Source organism: Betta splendens, chromosome 2 (genome assembly GCF_900634795.4).
Source record: "Betta splendens chromosome 2, fBetSpl5.4, whole genome shotgun sequence".
Classification (NCBI taxonomy): domain Eukaryota; kingdom Metazoa; phylum Chordata; class Actinopteri; order Anabantiformes; family Osphronemidae; genus Betta; species Betta splendens.
Window position 1 is genome coordinate 5,525,601 of NC_040882.2, and position 19,869 is coordinate 5,545,469.

Consider the following 19,869-nt stretch of genomic DNA (forward strand, 5'->3'; position numbering starts at 1 on the left):
TCAAATCTCCATCCAGCAGTAGCTAAAGCTCTGATCCTGTAGAGGGTCTCAGGCGCTGCTCCTCTTCTAATGAAGTGCTGACGTCAGAGAAAGCAGCTGATCATCTCTGATCAAATCTGTTTATTGACGTCTCTACATAAAGGTTTTGGTCAAATGTCTTAAAGCTTCTTCACTAGTAGCAGTAAATTGAAGTTACTACTGGAGACTTTAGTTGTGATGTTGTAGCAGTGGAGACGACACTTTGTCCCCAGCGTCGACACCGGAGCCGACGTCCAACTATGAATGAATGTAGGAAGTAGTTAACTGTTCCTAGTTCAACGTATTCCCACTGGGAGCTGCCCAGTACAACCAGTCTGATCCCAGCAGACTCCTTGTTCCAACACTTCAGCCTTGTTCAGTGAAGGAGGCAGAGATATATGTTGTTCAGAGCTGAGACTGAGTCCACTGACTGACAGTAAACCTTCACCACTACAGGGAGTCTCTGACTCACTGCTCACATATAACATCACTTCATGGACCTTTACCTTGTGTGTGTCTCTGTGTGGACTCATTCTTCATGGTTCCTCCACAGAGTGGACCAGCAGAGCTCAGAGGTTCCCAGTGCTCAGTCTGTCCAGCAGCACCAAACACAGCTGGACTCCATATTTATGGTCTGTACATGTACAACTACTACTGTTCATCTGTTGTGTTTAATCATCTCATGCTGCACGTTTTAGACCAGTGGATGTCAGTGTGTCCAACATGGATCTGATGTTTGGCTTCATGGTTTTAGTTGGATCAGGTCATTCATATAGTTTCTGTTCCAGCTGCTGGAGGAAAACATTGTCACGTTTGTGAAGAAGGAGCTGAAGAAGATGCAGAAGGTTCTGAGTCCAGATTACCCAGAATGCTTAGAGAGTCAGAGGGAGGATGAGGAGGAGTTGGATGGTGAGGATGAAGAGCAGAGGAAGAGCAGCAGAGACGTGTTTCTGAAGATCACCGTGAACTTCCTGAGGAGGATGAAGCAGGAGGAACTGGCTGACTGTCTGCAGAGTAAGAGGATTTATCTCAACACTTAACATCACAGACACAATCACACATTTACTGATGTGTTGGAGGTTAAGTTGGTTAAATGTGGAGCAAAATCTAATAGTCAGATGCAGCAAAGTTCTTCTTTTCAATATTTCTAGTGTTTCAGGCTCTTTCATAGTTTTCAATAACACAAATACTTGAATCAATCAACAAGACATTTGTTGACTCCTCAGACTTTGTCTTCTTTGTGTTTTGTTGGACCCAGATCTGATGGTTCTAGTACCAGAGCCACGGCCCATCACATATTACCAGCAGATGCTTCAATCAAACCTCAAAGACCAGTTTCTGTGTGTGAAACCAGGCTGGTCAGAAGTCGACCAACGTCTGGATGACATCTACACAGAGCTGTACATCACAGCTGGGCCGGATTCACACATCAACACACAGCATGAGGTCCAACAGGTTGAGACGACACAGCAGAAGCAAAGATCAGCAGAGGAGCCAGTGAAGCCCAGTGACCTGTTCAAACATCCCCCTGGTAAATACAGACGCATCAGAACAGTGCTGACCAATGGAATCGCTGGGATTGGAAAAACAGTCCTTGTGAACAAGTTTGTGTTGGACTGGACCCAACAAAGGTCCAATCAAGACGTGCATCTGATTTTCCCCTTCACCTTCCGTCGGCTGAATCCACTGAAGGGACAGAAGTTTAGTTTGTCAGAGCTCATTCATGAATGTATCCCAGAAACTGAGTCCATCAGCCTGGAGGCTCTGAATTACATCTTTACACATCTACAGTCATCAGGAAACAGCAACTATGACCAGAGCAGCTTCAAACTTCTGTTTGTGTTTGATGGACTGGACGAGAGTCGCCTCCAACTGGACTGTAGCACCAGTGAGAAGGAGACGGGTCAACGTGACGTCACAGAGTCCACCTCAGTGGATGAGCTGCTGACAAACCTCATCAGAGGAAAACTACTACGCTCTGCTCGCATCTGGATCACCACACGACCTGCAGCAGCCAATCAGATTCATGGAGACTTTGTTGAGGTGGTGACGGAGGTCAGAGGGTTCACTGACCCACAGAAGGAGGAGTTCTTCAGGAAGAGATTCACAGATGAGGAGCAGAGCAACACAATCATGTCCCACATCAAGACGTCACGAAGCCTCCACATCATGTGCCACATCCCAGTCTTCTGCTGGATCACTGCTACGGTTCTGGAGGATCTGCTGGAAACCAGAGAGGGAGGAGAGCTGCCCAAGACCCTGACGGAGATGTACGCAGAGTTCCTGGGGTTTCAGATGGATCGGACTAAAGACAAGTACGGACCAGAACAGAGCAGCAACTACATCAAGTCATTGGCTAAACTGGCTTTTAAGCAGCTGCTAAAGGGAAACTTGATCTTCTATGAGGACGATCTGAAAGAGAGCGGCATCGATGTCAGAGGAGCCTCAGTGTGTTCAGGAGTGTTCACAGAGATCTTTAAACAGGAGCGAGGGAGGAAAACCAAGGACAAGATGTTCAGCTTTGTTCATCTGAGCGTTCAGGAGTTTCTGGCTGCTGTTCACATGATGCTCTGTTACACCAACGGGAAGATGGAGGAACTGGAGGAGTTTCTGAGGAAAGACGGAACAAATAAACGTCATCATTTTTCTTCTTTTTATTATTATAACAAAGTTTATTCATCTCTGGATGTTGTCCTGAACAGAACCATGTTTAAATCCCTCCTCAGTCCAAGTGGCCACCTGGACCTGTTTGTTCGCTTCCTTCATGGCCTCTGTCTGGAGTCCAACCAGAGAATCTTAGGAGGTTTGCTGGGTCACACAGAGAACAGTCCAGAAACCATCCAGAGAATCATCAACAACCTGAAGGAGATGAACAGTGATAGAATCTCTCCAGACAGAAGCATCAACATCTTCCACTGTCTGATGGAGATGAACGACCACTCAGTCCATCAGCAGATCCAAGAGTTCCTGAAGTCAGAGAACAGATCAGAGAAGGAACTCTCCTTGATCCAGTGCTCAGCTCTGGCCTACATGCTGCAGATGTCAGAGGAGGTTCTGGATGAGTTGAACCTGAACCAGTACAAGACATCAGAGGAGGGACGACAGAGACTGATTCCAGCTGTGAGGAACTGCAGAAAGTTTAAGTAAGTCCAGCGTTAATGTGATCATTAATATTCTACAGCAACATGAAGCCGAAGCCTCAGTGTTGAAGAGAAACACATCAACTACTGGTTCCTAGCAAACGTCTTTGTTGAGGATCAGATCAAAGCAGCTGTAAAGTTAGTGAACATCAGTTTCTTCTGTCTTTCTTTGCTCGATGGAGCTTTAAGTCAAATTCAACAGAGAAACTTTAGCTTTAGCTTAGTTTCACACTTTGTGATGGATGTGACCAACTGAGCTACAGCTGCTTCAGCTTCAACATTCATGAAGTCAGTTTGTGTCACAGACACTTCACATTTATAGACTTTATGTTTTCTGTCATCACAGACTTTCTGACTGTGGACTCACAGAGACTCACTGTGAAGTTGTGGCCTCAGCTCTGAAGTCCAACCCGTCACATCTGACACATCTGGACCTGAGTAACAACAACCTGCAGGACTCAGTGGAGGTTCTGTGTGCTGGACTGGAGAGTCCTCACTGTCGACTGCAGACTCTGAGGTCAGTGTTTTTCCTGGTTCATGTCTCAGCAGCAGTTTTTCAGCTCATCACTTCAAACGTCTCCACTTGAATCTAGAATCAAAAGAGACTCATATGTGTCAGAAACCTGCAGGAATGATTGACAGTTTGTTGTGACTCTAAAGTCTATGAAGCTCATGAACAGAAGTTTGTGATGTCTTTTTCTGTAAATGTGACTCAGCAGCAGAGACTCATGTCTCCACATGTTTGAAGGATCTTTAGTGGCGTCTGATTCGTCTCCATCAACAGGCGACACTTCAACCTGTGTGTGATGCTTCCTGTCAGACAATGATGTCACTTTGTAGAGACACAAGCAGGAAACAGGAGCATGAATATGAGGCTGCAGACATGTTGCTACAGAAGGTTCATGTAGAACCAGAGGAGAGAACATCCATGTGACTGGGATCAGTTCTAAAAATGATTCACTTCATCAATAATGGTCAGTTTGGAGTTTGATCCAAACATTAGTCTGAACATTTTCCATCAGACGACACAGAATAGTTCAGATTTAGAGAGAAGACGATGAATGAAAGGAACCAGATGAAGTCTTTGATCCAACACATCTGGTTTTCTACTGGTTCCAGCAGCAGCTTGTGAATCAGTGCTGACTTTAAAAGGTGTATGAATGTTGTGCTGACATGTGGATGATGTGTAGAAGCTGAGATCATGACGACACAACAACACAAGCACAAAGTCACTCTGCTCATTTTAGACTAAACCTCAGTGATCAGGACAAATCTGACTCATTATTAATGCTTTGATCCTCATCTTTGATTCTTTATTCAGATTGTGTCACTGCAGGTTGTCAGAGATCAGCTGTGATTCTCTGGTCTCAGCTCTGAAGTCCAACCCGTCACATCTGACACAACTGGACCTCAGTAGAAACAAGCTGCAGGATTCAGGAGTGAAGCATCTGTGTGGTTTTCTGGAGAGTCGTCACTGTCGACTGGAGACCCTGAGGTCAGTTCACTGACTGTTACTGTTCTAGGTTCTAGGTTCTGACTGTGGTTCTGCTTCAGGGAACCAGCAGGTTTCACTCCTGAGAGTTAATAGTTTGTTTTTTGTTCACTTACTGTATAGTTTGATCACTTTGGTTCCACTGAATGAGCATTAAACATTAAAACACAAACAACAATATAAAACAATACTCTTTTAATGTTGAACCCAGATTGTTTCTTAGGGATAAAAATCTGACTGGAGACTCTGAGGTCAGACTCCATGTCTTAGTTTTGTGTGAGCTTAATGTGATGTGAACATTGTGCTGACACATGAGGCTGATGCTCCACTGATCCACACAAGTCTGTTTTCTTCTTCAGTGGTTTCGTCAGTTCACTGTTTAGTTTTAGTTTAATTCAGTGATTTTATTATTTTATTTTATCAGTGGAAAAAAAAAACAGGTTTAATGACTCAGAAAATCTTTACACGTTTCTAAGGCTCCATCATGTTGGTTCTGACCCAAATATTTAAACCCAAGATGCTATAATCAGACGTTCTGGATGTACTTGTTTGACACTTTCCACCAGCTTGACTCTATTAAATGTTTTCTCAGTATAAAATGTTTTTCTTTGATGATGTCATTCCATCAATAGAACATTTTCTGTTTGTTTCTATAAACGTGTCACGTATCCAGAACCTGAGTTGGACTCATGCAGACCTTTAGTAGAAACTCAGATAAATGTGTCAGTACAACATGAGTGAGTCCAGATGGAGTCAGTGGTGGAGCTGCAGAGTTAAAGAGCTGAAGTCACGACATCTGAGCTGAAGCAGCAGCGTGTTGTCATTAATGTTAATCAGTTTTTGTTTCTGTTTTAACCTGCATCCTGTTGGTTCTGATGTTTGGATCTTCTAGGTTCAAAACCTTTACTTTCTGAAGTGTCTTCAGCTCCAAACACACAATGAGACGCTGAATGGTTTCAACTGACTCATTGTTTTCTACTGTTTCATCTTTGGTTCTTTATTCAGATTGATTTACTGCAGTTTGTCAGAGATCAGCTGTGATTCTCTGGTCTCAGCTCTGAAGTCCAACCCGTCACATCTGACACAACTGGACCTGAGCTTCAACAAGCTCCAGGATTCAGGAGTGAAGCGTCTGTGTGGTTTTCTGGAGAGTCGTCACTGTCGACTGGAGACTCTGGGGTCAGTGACTCTTAGAACTGACTGAGACTAAATAAAGACACTTGTATAAAGCACCTACAGAGAATCAGCAAACCAATGAATCAGAGTAAAGACACAAAGATGTTGTTGAAGAATCTGAGAGAAAAACATGACAACATTTCATCTTTGATTCTTTATTCAGATTGAGTCGCTGCAGTTTGTCAGAGATCAGCTGTGATTCTCTGGTCTCAGCTCTGAAGTCCAACCCGTCACATCTGACACAACTGGACCTGAGCTTCAACAAGCTGCAGGATTCATCGGTGAAGGCTCTTCGTGACCTGGTGCAGAGTCCAGACTATGGACTGCAGACTCTGAGGTCAGTAGAGGTTGGAGTCAGTCTGTGCTGCTTTCAGCAGTATTGGACTAAACTCAGTTAGTGTCACAGCAGAGATCCAGTGTTTCCTGTAAAGCTCCAGTCACTCATCAAAGTGTCGTAGCATCAACACTAACTACTGATCAGGTTCATGTGTGTCACAGCTCTGAGATCAGTCTGGCTGATAGAACCATGGTTCCATGTAGTAACCATGTGGTGCTGGTCCAGAGCAGAACCTCTGCTGAAGTCCAGTCATCACATCTGTGTCTGTGTCCTTCTGTCATTAGTTGCTCCAAAGCTTCTCATGTTTCTGTGTCAGCTGATGTTTCAAAGCAGAGAAGATGTTGGTCACCACACAGCGACTCTGTCTGTGATGGACCAACAGGAAGTCGTCTCTAAAGCCATGACTCAGCAGTTTGTTTCACTGTGGACTGAAGTGAAATGTGCAAAGTCAGCAGACTTGATGCTTCAGTCCAATACTTTAATGTGAGCTAAAAGGAAGCTTAACAGCTGCTCCACTTCTGCTGTTCTGGATGTGACAGATGATGAAGGGAGTCTCTGTAGACACTCACTGATCTGCTCTCTCATTCTCTCTGCAGATGGAGAAGTTCTGACTGGTCCAAGTTACCTGGAGCAGAGCGTCCTACACAACAGGCTGAAACAGGAACCAGAACAATAAGAAAATAAGCGTGTGGTGCAGTAGTTAGACATCGGGGACAGTGTTGACTGTATTTCTACTTCAGGCTCCTCTAGAGGTCAGTGACTGAGGACTTACTACCAGCTGGAGCTTTGTTCTTTTCTAACTATCCTGGGCTCAAAGAGCTACAGGACAACAAATGGGCTTTAGCTTCTAGAACTATTGACCGAATCAGATCAGAGAGAGACCAGACTGACGGCTCTGCTTCTCTAATGGAAACCCTGGTCAGAGAACGTTGGCTGTGTCTCTATCAGAGACCATGGATCAGTCTGCAGGTTCACTACTTCCATGTTCACCACAGTCAGTGAGGACCTGTTAACATAAAACAGCTGCTAAAGTTTTGCTTCATTGTGTCCAACTACTTTTGCTTTGTGTTCTGCTGTAAACAGTGGCAAACAGTGTCAGTGGTAAATACTCCATCAGGCCACTAGATGGCGCTCATCTCTGGAGAGGAGCCCTAAAACCCTACAGAGATTCTAGTAGTACTGACCCACTGGGTCCTGATTCAGAACCCACTGGGTACTGATCCAGACCCACCTACACCTGTGATGTGTTCACCTGTGGAGGGAGTTGGATTCTTTACCAAATGTATTTGGCTCCATCATGAATTTTAACTATAACCTATAAATGTGTCCTGTGTATTAAAGAGAGTGTTGTTCATATGGTTTTAGTCCAAATTTAAAAACCTGGAACCAAGAGGAACCTTTTTATTGTTTTCACTTGTATAAAACTTGCTTCATTCTCCAGTGATGTGTAGTGTTTAAATACTACTTGGATCTTTCTGCTTTTTAACATCCTTCATTTATGATCAAGGATAAAAATCTGTTGTTTCATATAATGAACTGATTTCCAGACCAACGTGTCAGAAGCCAGAACGTGAGCTGGTTCTGGGTGGACTCTTCCAACCACTGGTTCTGTTTCCTCGTCTCCTTCGTCTCATTTCTCCTCAGTGTTCCAGTCGTGTAGCTGCTTATGCCTCCTCTATAGTGGCTGTTATGTTGGACCAGTAGGAGGCAGCAGCGTGTTTCCAGATCAGTGATGCTGGGAGCAGTGAAGCAGCTTCTCACCTGGAGACAAACATGGAGAAACCCACTGACTGTTCAATGAACAGGATGAGCTGCAAGAACTGAGGATGTGGTTCCAGGAAAACCAAGCACCAAACAAGCTCTGCTGCTTCTAGTTCTGACAGAAATATGGCTACAGGAGGGTGAAGCAGGACAAAAGGCTACATTTACTGGATTTTTAGTTGAGTTTAGCCCAAAATTAAACAGACAAAAAATCATGTGGTGTTACGCAAAATGCTGCTAAAGCTTCTCTTCTGGAAGCGTTTTAACATTTATGAGACACATTCAGTCAACACACATGAAGCTGCAGTGATTCTACACAAGCTTCATGGTTCAATGTGATTCTTATGATGAGACTGTTCTCTCTCCTCCACCTGAGCTGATTGAGGTTTCTTCTCTATAAAGACAGAGCATTCTCTCCACCACAGTTGGACAGTAACCATAGCAACAGAGGACCAGCAGACCAGAAATCCATCTCTATGAACAGAAGACAAAGAAGAAGAAATGACCGTGGGATGGTTTGGTTTAGTTAGTAGAGATTCACATTTAGGTTTAGTTGGTTTAAACACTGAACATTACATACACACATTTATTCATATAATTAGAAACAGAATAGGTTTAGTAAGAGTCAGAGAGAACATAGGCTGGAGCCTATCCCAGCTGGTATGGGCATCACATAGACAAACAACCTTTCACACACAATTAAGAGTGAGCAATCAACCTAATGCATGTTTTTGGACCGTGGGAGGGAAGATCCCGGAGGGAACCAAACAGAAACACAGAAAAGCACCAGGTGCCTCCAGGAGTTGAACCAAGCACTCTCACACTGTGAGGCGATAGTGTTACCCACCGCACCACCCATCCATTTTCCAAGCCGCTTATTCCCATATGCGGGGTCGCGGGGTGCTGGAGCCTATCCCAGCTGGCTATGGGCGAGAGGCAGGGTACACCCTGGACGGGTCGCCAGTCCATCGCAGGGCAACACATAGACAGACAACCATTCACTCACACACTCACACCTACGGGCAATGGAGAGAAGCCAATCAACCTAATGCACGTCTTTGGACTGTGGGAGGAAGCCGGAGAACCCGGAGAGAACCCACGCAAACACGGGGAGAACGTGCAAACTCAACACAGAAAGGCACCTGGGCCGCCTCTGGGAATCGAACCCAGAACCGTTGTGGGCGACCACGCTACCCACTGCACCACGTGCCACCCTGAAATAATCAGTATCTGTTTATTGTGTGTGTGTGTATGTGTGTGTGTGTGTGTGTGTGTGTGTGTGTGTGTGTGTGTGTGTGTGTGTGTGTGTGTGTGTGTTTTCACATTAGGGAAATTATTCTCTGCATTTTTACCCATCCCCTGAGGGGAGCAGTGGGCAGCCACAGTGTGGCGCCCAGGGAGCTAGTCAAGGACACACTTGCTTCGATGGGCTTTGAACCTGGGACCTTGGGGACCTGGGACGTGGATGAAATTTTTAATATTTTATAAGAGAAAAATATATAGGTAAATGTCCTTATATGAAGAGATGTATCCAGTCAGATTTTCTTGAGAAAAATCTGTAGCATATTGTAAGGGGAAAAATTGTGTCTTTGTGCTTTTTCTTATCCAACACAGTCATGTGCTGTTTTTTTTTATAAACTCTTATTAGTCCGACAGTGGGGAAATTTGTTCTCTGCATTTGACCCATCCCCCTTGGGGGAGCAGTGAGCTGCCACGAGCGGCGCTCGGGGACACGGAACATTCTCACACAAACAACTAATCTCTTGTGCCCTGACGTACATCAAGTTTAAAACATCTGATTTTCTGTTTGACTGACTAATAGTTTATGATAAATGTTAGTGTGACAGGGCGGCGTAGGCCGTCAGAAAGAGAAGATTACCAGGGGTCAGAAGATTAAAAAAACTGTTTTAAAATAATACATTTTATCTCACAACTTTTCAATTTATTCGCCAGCGAGAAAAAATGACTAAAATAGTACACTAAAAAAGGTGTGGTGGTGTGGCGGTTTGCCCCACCCACCTTCCAACCAAGATTGGGAATAATTGGCTCCCTGGGAGGCGGGCCAGGCTGGTGCCTTTAAGTACAGGTGAACACCTGATTAGGGCTCTTTGTTGGCTTGTGGCTGGTGCCCAGGAGCGCAGGTGAGCACCCGCATAAGATGGTTGTGGTTTATCCGTGGCTGCAGTGGTGCGCCTGTGTGCGATCGCTACAGAGCCGGACCCCTTCACAGAGCCGGCGTCATAATAAAAGCTATCCGGGCTGAAATTAGCTCGAGTCGCGGCGGGTGGTGTTCAGCCGCCAGCGGCTGGGGAGAGCGGAGCCTCGCTGGTAGGCGACGACTGCGGGGGCAGCGACCGGGAAGCACAGCTGCACCAATCCAGACTACTGCTTTGGGTCTGGATACGAGTGACCCACGGGTTTGTGCCCTTCCCCGACGCTGCTGTTTCTGGCTTCTTCTTTTTATTGTGTCTCGGTTTCGGTCCCTCGGATCGTCCAGGACCTAAGAGGCGGAAAACATTGTTGGCGAGTGTGTGTGTGTTATAACTGGTGATTCATCGGTATCTTTGTTAATTTAGGTTGGTTGGTTTTGTTTTGGTTTTTAGTTTGTTGCTTTTGTTGTTTTGTTTACTTTTGTTTGCTGTGGTTTTGCATGGTGTGATTTTGGTTTTTATTATTTTTTGATGTTTATATTACTTAACTTACCTTGTGTGGTGTATTTTAATTGCGCAATACATTTTAAAGAATAAATATTATCGAGTGTGAACGTCCTCCTCTGCCTCCCCTGGCGCCCTTTCTGTGCGGGCTCTTGCCGCCCTGTCACATTTTGGCGTAGATGGCAGGATCGCCATTTAAAGGGGCATTTAAAGTGTTCACATGTTCAATCTTGTTGAGCTGTGCTTAGATTTAAATTGTTGTATTGAGACTGAGTGATATTGTTTATATTGTGAAGCCAGAACAGCAGCGCTTTTTTTTTTTTTTTTTTTTCTTTCTTTCTCGCCTTAGTAGAGCCTCGACCCTGTCCCCCATAAGTATGGAGGAGGAGTTGCAGCAACTAAAAGACTGGGTTTTACAGCTTCAAGCGGATAATGAGCGTCTCCGTTGAGGCTACGCAGCAAGTTCGGATGGTTGTGCCTCCCTCAGGTGCTTCGGCTACATCATCGGAGGTATAGCTAGTCGTTATACCTCGGGACCGTAAGTGCCCCGTTTTTAACGGTAAGACTGGTATGGGGGTGTCTGAGTGGATTGAGGAGATTGAGGCATGTGTGCGTGCTCAACATCTATCCGCCGCTGATAAGGCTCTCTTTATTTATGATCATTTGGAAGGAGAGGCTCGAGAGGAAATTAAGTTTCGCTCAAGCGTAGAGCGGGGGGTTTTGAAAAAGGTGCTCGCCATTTTAACAGAACTCTACGGCTGTCTTACTGTATATTGCCTTACAGCAGCAGTTCTTCTCCCGGCATCAGCTTGAGGGCGAGACTCTACAGGAGTTCTCTCTGGCCCTTATGGCTCTCATGGCACAAGTTAAGCAGCAGGCCCCAGATGGGATGCCTAACGCAGAGGTACTGCTTTGTGACCAGTTCATGGAGCATGTCCTCGATGGTTCTCTGCCTAGGAATCTCAGACAATGTGTTCGCCGACGGCCTACAATTTTATTGTTGGAATTGCGTTTGAGGGCCTTGATGTGGGAACGAGAGGGTTTGCCAGACAGTTTTAGGGAAGGGAGTTCATCCCTGCCCTCAGCATATGGCCTTCAATACAGCGTGCAGGGTGGCATTCAGACTGGCTCTTCTGCCCGGGCAGGGGAACCCACTTTGGGAGATGTGATTAATCTGATGAAATTATAGCAAGAACAGTTACACCAACTTGTGCAAACTGTAGCATCCTTACAAGCCCTGCGCCTTTCAGGTAGAAATTGTCGGCCTGGCCCGGTGATTTGTAGAAGGTGCCAGCAACCTGGCCATTTTGCTAGGGAGTGTGTCCACTAGAGACAGACCAGTTCAGGCAGCACCGCAAACGGAAAACTAGATCCCACTGAGCTGCAGAGCCACAACTCAGGAGGGGAATCCTTAGGCTCAAAGGTTGGGGTAGTAGGGGATTTAGTTGGTCCATGTCCATATATTAGTGTCTCTGTTGGAGGAGTTCCAGTTACTTGTCTGGTGGATACTGGTTCTATGGTATTCACCATCCCTGAGAGTTTGTTTGTAGAACAGTTCGCCTTCCGGGGGCAGGAGCGTCTTTGTTCCTGTAATTGGCTGCGGCTAAGGGCAGCAAATGGCTTGGCCATCCCCTACATAGGCTATTTGGAGTTGGACGTAGAGCTGTGTGGGAAGGTTATGTCTCGTTGTGGGATCTTGGTTGTAAAAGATCCACCTGGCCCTGTGCCCTTCACCCCTGGTGTCCTGGGGATGAATGTCATAAGGCAATGTTATAAGGAGCTTTTCGGGTCATTGGGGGTTTCCCTGTTTGAGTCACCGGATGTGCTGCAGGCACCTCGTTCAGTCCTTGATGCTCTGCAGAGATGCCATGAGCTAGGAGATAGCAGGCCCGATGTTCTTAATGGCATGGTGCGGGTTTGAGGCGGACAAGCTGTGCGTGTGCCGGGGGGAACTATGAAATTGGTTGCCAGCACCTGCTCAGAACAGTTTGCAAATGGAACCGCATTGCTAGAGCCCCCTGAGGTTGGGTTACCGGCTGGACTGCTGGTGTCATCGTGTGTAGTGCAGGTGGTGCGAGGCACTGCATATGTGCCTGTGGTAAACGTGGGAACAGTGGCTGTCCTTCTGTATCCTTGAACAAGCCTTTGTAATCTTAGCGAGGCTCAGGTAATTAGCCTCCCTGCAGGGGTGGCAGAAGAACGAGCGACACTGGCAACTGTCAGCGGTCAGAGTGTTGTTCCCACCGTGCTTGACAAGGTGAGGTCCCTAGATCTGTCAGCAATAGGACAACAGGATCAGGGAAAGGTCAGATCCCTGTTACAACGGTATGAGTCAGTCTTTTCCTCAAATGAGCATGACTTGGGTTGTACCAACCTGCTTTCCCACAACATACCTCTGCTCGATGACGTGCCGGTCCGACAATGGTACCGCCGTATTCCCCCATCGGAATACAAAGCAGTAAAGGCTCATATTAACCATCTTTTGGAGTCTCAGGTGGTTCGGGAAAGCAGCAACCCATATGCTTCTCCCATAGTGTTGGTGCGAAAGAAGGATGGTGGTCTGCGCTTGTGTGTAGATTACCGCCTCCTTAATCGCAAAACCTGAAAGGATGCTTTTCCCCTGCCTCGAACTGAGGAAAGGATGCATTGGCTGGAGCCTGCTGGTTTTCCACTCTCGATTTAGCCAGTGGCTATATTCAGGTGCCGTTGGCAGAACAGGACAGGCCGAAAACGGCATTCTGTACCCCATTTGGGCTGTTTGAGTTTAATCGGATGCCGTTTGGCCTGTGTAATGTGCCAAGCACCTTCCAACGGTTGATGCAGAGGATGTTTGGGGACCAGCAAGGGCAGTCTCTCCTGTTATACCTCGACAACATCATTGTTTTATCGTCTTCCATCAGCCAGCACCTTCAAAGACTAGAGATGGTCCTGGGTCGCCTGTACAATGAGGGACTGAAGGCAAAGCTTGAAAAGTGTGCATTCTTTCAGTGGGAGGTAGGATACCTGGGCCATGTCATCTTTGGTCAGGGAGTTTCTACAGATCCCAAAAAGGTTGAGGCGGTGTCTGGATGGAGGCGCCCTCAACAGGTGTTAGAGTTGCGCACATTTTTGGGTTTTGCCAGTTATTATCGCCGCTTCGTGGAAGGTTTTGCGAAGTTGGCTGGTCCTTTGCATCGTGTGGTAGCAGAGCTGACGGGCAAAGCGGCTAAGAGAGGCTCAGGCCAAGCTCTAGCCTCAAAGTGGACCCCTCAGTGCGAACAGAGCTTTGAGGCTCCTAAAGCCAAGCTTGTGTCTGCTCCAGTGTTGGCTTACGCAGACTTTAGTCGCCCCTTCATCTTGGAGATCGATGCAAGCCATGATGAGCTTGTGGCTTCTTTCGCAAGAGACTGACAGCGGGGTGAAACCGGTGGCGTACGCTAGTCGAGTCCTTCGGCCCACAGAGCGCAATATGGATAACTATAGCTCTATGAAATTAGTTTCTTGCGCTCAAGTGGGCCATGACCGAGAAGTTTAGGGAGTATCTGTTGGGCCACAAGTGTGTGGTGTATACAGACAATAATCCTTTGAGCTACCTGCAGACTGCCAAATTGCGGGCAGCCGAGCAGCGTTGGGCATCCCAGTTAGCTGCATTTGATTTTGAAATCAAGTACCGCTCAGGCCGTACAAATAAAAATGCGGATTTGATTTCCCGGCAATACACCACCAAGCTGGAGCCTGAGACTATGTGGCTGCCTGGCACTTTGGTCCCTGCCGAGTTGCAAGGAGGCGTGCCCGTAGATCCAGTTATATCAGTCAGCCAATCAGTGATTTCTGTTCTCCCATCTCACTCTGCTTCTGATGTGCATTTGTTGCCAGAGAGTGACCCTTTGAGAGAAGTTCTTCCATTTTGGCACCGGAAAAATTCTACCCACTCCTTCTGAACGGTAATCCCTTTCGAAGCCAGCTCGGGCGCTATTGCGCCAGTGGGACCGCCTAGTAGAAAAGGACAGGGTTCTATTCCGGCGGGTCTATCGACCTGATGGGGGGGGGGAAGAATCTCTCCAGGTACTTTTGCCTGACGCTCTTAAGCAAGAGACCTTGCGCCAGCTGCATCAACAACTTGGCCAACAGGGTAGGGAGCGGACCATGGAACTAGTTTGGCAGAGGTGTTAGTGGCCAGGTATGTCTCTTGACATCAGGAACTGGGTACAGGCATGTGAGCGGTGCCAGGTCGCTAAAGACACAGGACTGGCACCTCATAGTTTTATGGGGCACCTACTTGCCTCCCGACCCAATGAGATCCTTGCTATCGACTTCACCTTACTTGAGCCTTCTCGGTGTGGGCGGGAGAACGTTCTGGTGATGACAGATGTCTTCACAAAATTTACTGTAGCGGTTCCTACAGGTGACCAACGGGCCTGCACGGTGGCCCAGGTACTAGTTCTGGAGTGGTTCTACAAGTTCCGATCAAGGTAGAAGTTTTGAGAGCGCTTTGATTAAGCAGCTTTACTTGTTGTACGGTGTGACTAAATCTCGCAGCACCCCCTACCATCCAGCAGGGAATGGGCAGTGCATACGTTTCAACCGGACCCTTCATGATCTTCTGTGTTCTTTGCCCCCCCCTCACAGAAGGGACACTGGGTTTCCTGTTTACCACAGTTCCTCTTTTTTTATAACACTACGCCTCATCAAAGTACTGGGGAGTCCCCATTTTACTTGATGTTTGGACAGGAACCCAGGCACCCCATTGATTTTCTCTTGGGGCGAGTGGAAGAACCACATCCAGAGGAGGTGCAGGGTTGGGTGGCTGAGCATCAAGAGCAGATGAGGGTCGCTTTTGACTGCGCACGAGAGCAGGTACTCGTTGCTGCGGCCCGTAGGAAGGAGCGGTATGACCAGCGAGTACGGGATCAACCCCTGCCAGTTGGTCAGCGGGTCTATGTTAAAGAGTGCGGTGTCAGAGGCACCATAAGATCCAAGATTTGTGAAATCCTGAGGTACATCAGGTAGTCAAGGCTCCTCTTGAGGGTGGAGCAGTTTACACCGTGGCACCTGTACACCACCTGCACAAAGTGAGAACTGTGCATAGAGACTTGAAGTGCGTTGCCAGGCCGGTGGAGGTTGTTCCTCCACCAGAGCTGCCACCAGCCGCACAGGATCAGCCTGATGACCCTTCGGACGAAGAACTTTGGGTGTTGGCATATGATGTTCAGCAGCCTATTGCCAACCCGTTGCCTCTGAGTGAGTCGGCTGGTGCTTCCCAAGTCCTCTAATCTGCTTCAGACCCATTACCATCTGGGCCCCAGCAGTCATCAGTACCAAACCAGGCTGATACCTATGCATCAGTGCTGCACCACACTTCTCGGTCCACGGCAGGTCGTCATACGAACATCCATCATCTCCCTCGGCCAGTAGATAGGCAAGTTAGTGCTCCTACGAGCAGGTCAGTAGAGTCTGTCTCAAACTCTGTTTGTGTTCAGTAGGCCCTGGTTGTAGTCCTAAGTGGTTCGATCGTCGGGACGACGATTTAAAAGGCTAGGGGTAGATGTGGTGGTGTGGAGGTTTGCCCCACCCACCTTCCAACCAAGATTGGGAATAATTGGCTCCCTGGGAGGCGGGCCAGGCTGGTGCCTTTAAGTACAGGTGAACACCTGATTAGGGCTCTTTGTTGGCTTGTGGCTGGTGCCCAGGAGCGCAGGTGAGCACCCGCATAAGATGGTTGTGGTTTATCCGTGGCTGCAGTGGTGCGCCTATGTGCGATCGCTACAGAGCCGGACCCCTTCACAGAGCCGGCGTCATAATAAAAGCTATCCGGGCTGGCATTAGCTCGAGTCGCGGCGGGTGGTGTTCAGCCGCCAGCGGCTGGGGAGAGCGGAGCCTCGCTGGTAGGCGACGACTGCGGGGGCAGCGACCGGGAAGCACAGCTGCACCAATCCAGACTACTGCTTTGGGTCTGGATACGAGTGACCCACGGGTTTGTGTCCTTCCCCGACGCTGCTGTTTCTGGCTTCTTCTTTTTATTGTGTCTCGGTTTCGGTCCCTCGGATCGTCCAGGACCTAAGAGTCGGAAACCATTGTTGGTGTGTGTGTGTGTTATAACTGGTGATTCATCGGTATCTTTGTTAATTTAGGTTGGTTGGTTTTGTTTTGGTTTCTATTTTGTTGTTTTTGTTGTTGTTTACTTTTGTTTGCCGTGGTTTTGCATGGTGTGATTTAGTTTTTTATTATTTTTTGATGTTTATATTACTTACCTTGTGTGGTGTATTTTAATTGCGCAATACATTTTAAAGAATAAATATTGTCGAGTGTGAACGTCCTCCTCTGCCTCCCCTGGCGTCCTTTCTGTGCGGGCTCTTGCCGCCCTGTCACATAGGCAATGACCAATAGAAAAATAAATCACATGAATGCAAACACCATGCACGGGAAAACAAATATCAAAAACCAAACCACGATAAACCAAACAGAGCGGCCCAAGTGTAAAAAACAGCAAGAGTCAAGATTATTAAAACCACCAAAGCCGCATCGACACCGTAGAAAGCTCGAATCATTTAACCACAATATGCCGTGATCAGCACGCAGCCCTATCCACTCTGTCCTCCTTGCAGCCAACAAGTATGGAAAGCGGCGCTTGGACGCACCTGCATTTAGCCAAGCTCTCACCACGCCCCTATCACCTCCACCAATCATCTCCGTCTGTCACTCAGGTGAGGGGACGAGGAGGACCGTCACATTTGTGTTCTACAGTACACCCGGGGCCCGTTTCAAGAAAGAGGTTTAACTACATTAAACTCAGAGTTGACTTACACTGAGTTTGCAAACCTGGAGTTTTTGGTTTCAGAACAGCTGAAAAGAGTTGGTTTAAGCAACTCCGAGTTGATTGACTCAGAGTTAAGATACAAAGCCCCTGATCAATGGAGTGAAGATATTACGAGTCACCATGGCAACAGGACAACAAATGGATATGATACGTCAAGCAAATAGCGACTACGAGTTCATAATCCGTAGAAAAAAGCAACACGGCTGCAGCGGCGAGAGAGAAAGAATTAGCTTGGAAGAAAATAGCTGCTCGAGTCAATGCGTAAGTTTACATTTCAATCATACAGTGTTCGGTGTAACTAATTACTAAATAATGTTATTGTTGTTATATTTTACTTGTAAAGTAAGGTATTTTGAAGTAATTGTTCACTCATCTAAGGAGTTACTCCAGTAATCGCATAAAATACCGATGTTTGTATGAATTAAAAGTGCAGTGTTATGTCCATGCATTTTTAAAATTCCTGTTGTGGTTGATGTGGGAAGTGTAAATGAAATATAAAAACATAATTCAAACAGGTAAGGCACCATCATATCATGGGTGTAGACTACCTGACATTACAACATTTGACATATTACATAAAAAAATAGCAGTGCAGCAGCATTTTCAACATGGCTGTAATGTTTTCACACAGTTAAACATTTGACTTCTACTCAGCCAACAGAAAGAAGGCAGAGGCTAAAACAACTGGTGGAGGACCTGCACCTCCACCACTGACACATGCAGAGGAGAAGGCCCTCAGCATGAACACTGGAAAGCAGAGGCTGGAGGAATTCCTGGAGGGAGTTCATCAGAACCAGTCACTCCCCCGGATACAAGTGCATGTGTAAAATGTAAGAGGCCTACCTAGATATATTTAGAGTTTTTACATAGGCTACAGTACTTTTGATATATCCATTTCTTAGATTCTGGGTTGGGTTCTTTGTTGGTCTTAACAGATTCTGATGATAATATATGAATCCTCTTGTCACAACAGAAGCCCAGGATGTTGTGAGCATCATACTAAATAAAGCTTAAATTATAATAAGCAGTAAGTGTAATATTAATACAGTTTATATACATCACATGATTTCTGATGTTTGTGTTGCGTAGCCTAAAGGATGTAACTTGATCTCCAAGTATACAAGTATACATTATTATCTCCCCTCTGCCCCAGAGTGTGGATGAACAGCAAGAGGGTCCGTCACATTCTGCTGCACAGATGCACACAGTCAGTGATGTTCAGTAAACGCCAGAGTTCAATTCTGTAAGAGTAATGAGGAACTATGTCTTGTAACTCTAAATCGTCTGTATTTTCAGTTACTGGTTAAGGAGTTGTACAAACTAAATCTCAAGGAAATGTTATACTTGGACCGCCAGATTGAAAAGACAGATCTAGAAATTGAAATTCTCAAACAAAAGCTGGAGGTGAGTGTATAGTTAAAGGTGAATTGTTAAAGCGCTGCTGGGAGCCTGCTTCAGGTTCTGGGTGAGAGGTCAGTAGTGTGGGCTGCCATTAACCCCTATCTCCAGCAGAAAGTCGTCAATCTCTCCTAGAAGAAAGTTCTCATTACTTTAGTGCTGCATAGAAGTGTTCCTGTGAGTGTGAGTGCATGCATTGAAATATGTGTATAGGACATACATGTACTTACCACTGCCTGTTACTTAGGGTTGACTCACGATATATTCATGAATATATGAACAGAGCCACGTTTGTGATAATATGTGCAGCATCACATATGATCTTGGTGGTGTAAACAATGATACGTCAGTTACAGTATGGTGATGTAGTCTTTGACCATTACAAAGAGTGGTCAGTGTACCTGGACATTTATCAGTTTATTTCCAGGGGTCACAGCAAGATATTATTAACTGATCATCATTTTTCAGATTAGCCTCAATGAAACAAATTAATTACCACATACCTGCAATCCTGTGAAACTCCTCTTTAATGGCTTTAAGGAGTTTGTGTCAAGGAAAGCGCTTGAGGTCAAACTTTTCTACAAACAGTGGCTTCACTAATGTGCTCAGCATCTCCAATGTTATAAAGAAAACTACCGTTTGCAAAAAAACGTAACGCAACACAAAGAATCTGCTCGGATGTAAAAGCACGGCCACGATGGGTGATGTGTTTGACGTATGGGTGGATAAGATTATTAATGTATGTATGGAGTCTCGATAAAAACGGTACCGCTAAAATAAATATGCACGGCGATATGAAAGAAAATTAACGCGTGGCGTCAAAATCCTCTTGCGGCGTAAATTCAATGCGTAAAGTGTAAATTAATACAGCGTCCTCATCTACAGGATCCTCTAGAAATGGACATTTTGGTCTCTGTGCGAAGGAAACAGGTGAAATCTATGAATGAACTGAAAGATTTAACGAGGTATTTAAACACTGTTCACTTTAAAAAGGGGCGGAGACCCCTTGTCTTCGAAGCTTGGTGTTTCTTTCTTTTGGATAACAAGACACGATGAGATAAGGTGGCACAAACAATTCCATTGCTGCAGAGAGACAT

The 19,869-nt window shown here is 46.2% G+C and overlaps 2 protein-coding genes across 6 annotated transcripts in view; one reads left to right on the forward strand and one right to left on the reverse strand.

Annotated features, from left to right (window-relative positions):
- The window catches only part of LOC114866447 (NACHT, LRR and PYD domains-containing protein 12-like), a 128,763-nt gene extending 120,689 nt beyond the window's left edge, over nucleotides 1-8,074 (forward strand). For 2 of the 5 annotated variants that reach the window (XM_055506781.1, XM_055506778.1), the window contains 7 exons: nucleotides 807-1,032; nucleotides 1,277-3,161; nucleotides 3,505-3,675; nucleotides 4,480-4,653; nucleotides 5,656-5,829; nucleotides 5,990-6,163; nucleotides 6,760-8,074. In XM_055506781.1, coding sequence (XP_055362756.1) covers nucleotides 807-1,032; nucleotides 1,277-3,161; nucleotides 3,505-3,675; nucleotides 4,480-4,653; nucleotides 5,656-5,829; nucleotides 5,990-6,163; nucleotides 6,760-6,847 — 2,892 coding nt within the window. In that variant the 3' untranslated portion in view covers nucleotides 6,848-8,074. Of the gene's footprint in view, nucleotides 1-571; nucleotides 651-806; nucleotides 1,033-1,276; nucleotides 3,162-3,504; nucleotides 3,676-4,479; nucleotides 4,654-5,655; nucleotides 5,830-5,989; nucleotides 6,164-6,759 lie in introns of those variants that run through there. The other 3 variants (XM_055506777.1, XM_055506780.1, XM_055506782.1) reach the window with 3 other exon arrangements.
- The window catches only part of LOC129603781 (protein NYNRIN-like), a 54,826-nt gene that overhangs the window by 26,171 nt on the left and 8,786 nt on the right, over nucleotides 1-19,869 (reverse strand). The window lies entirely within an intron of this gene.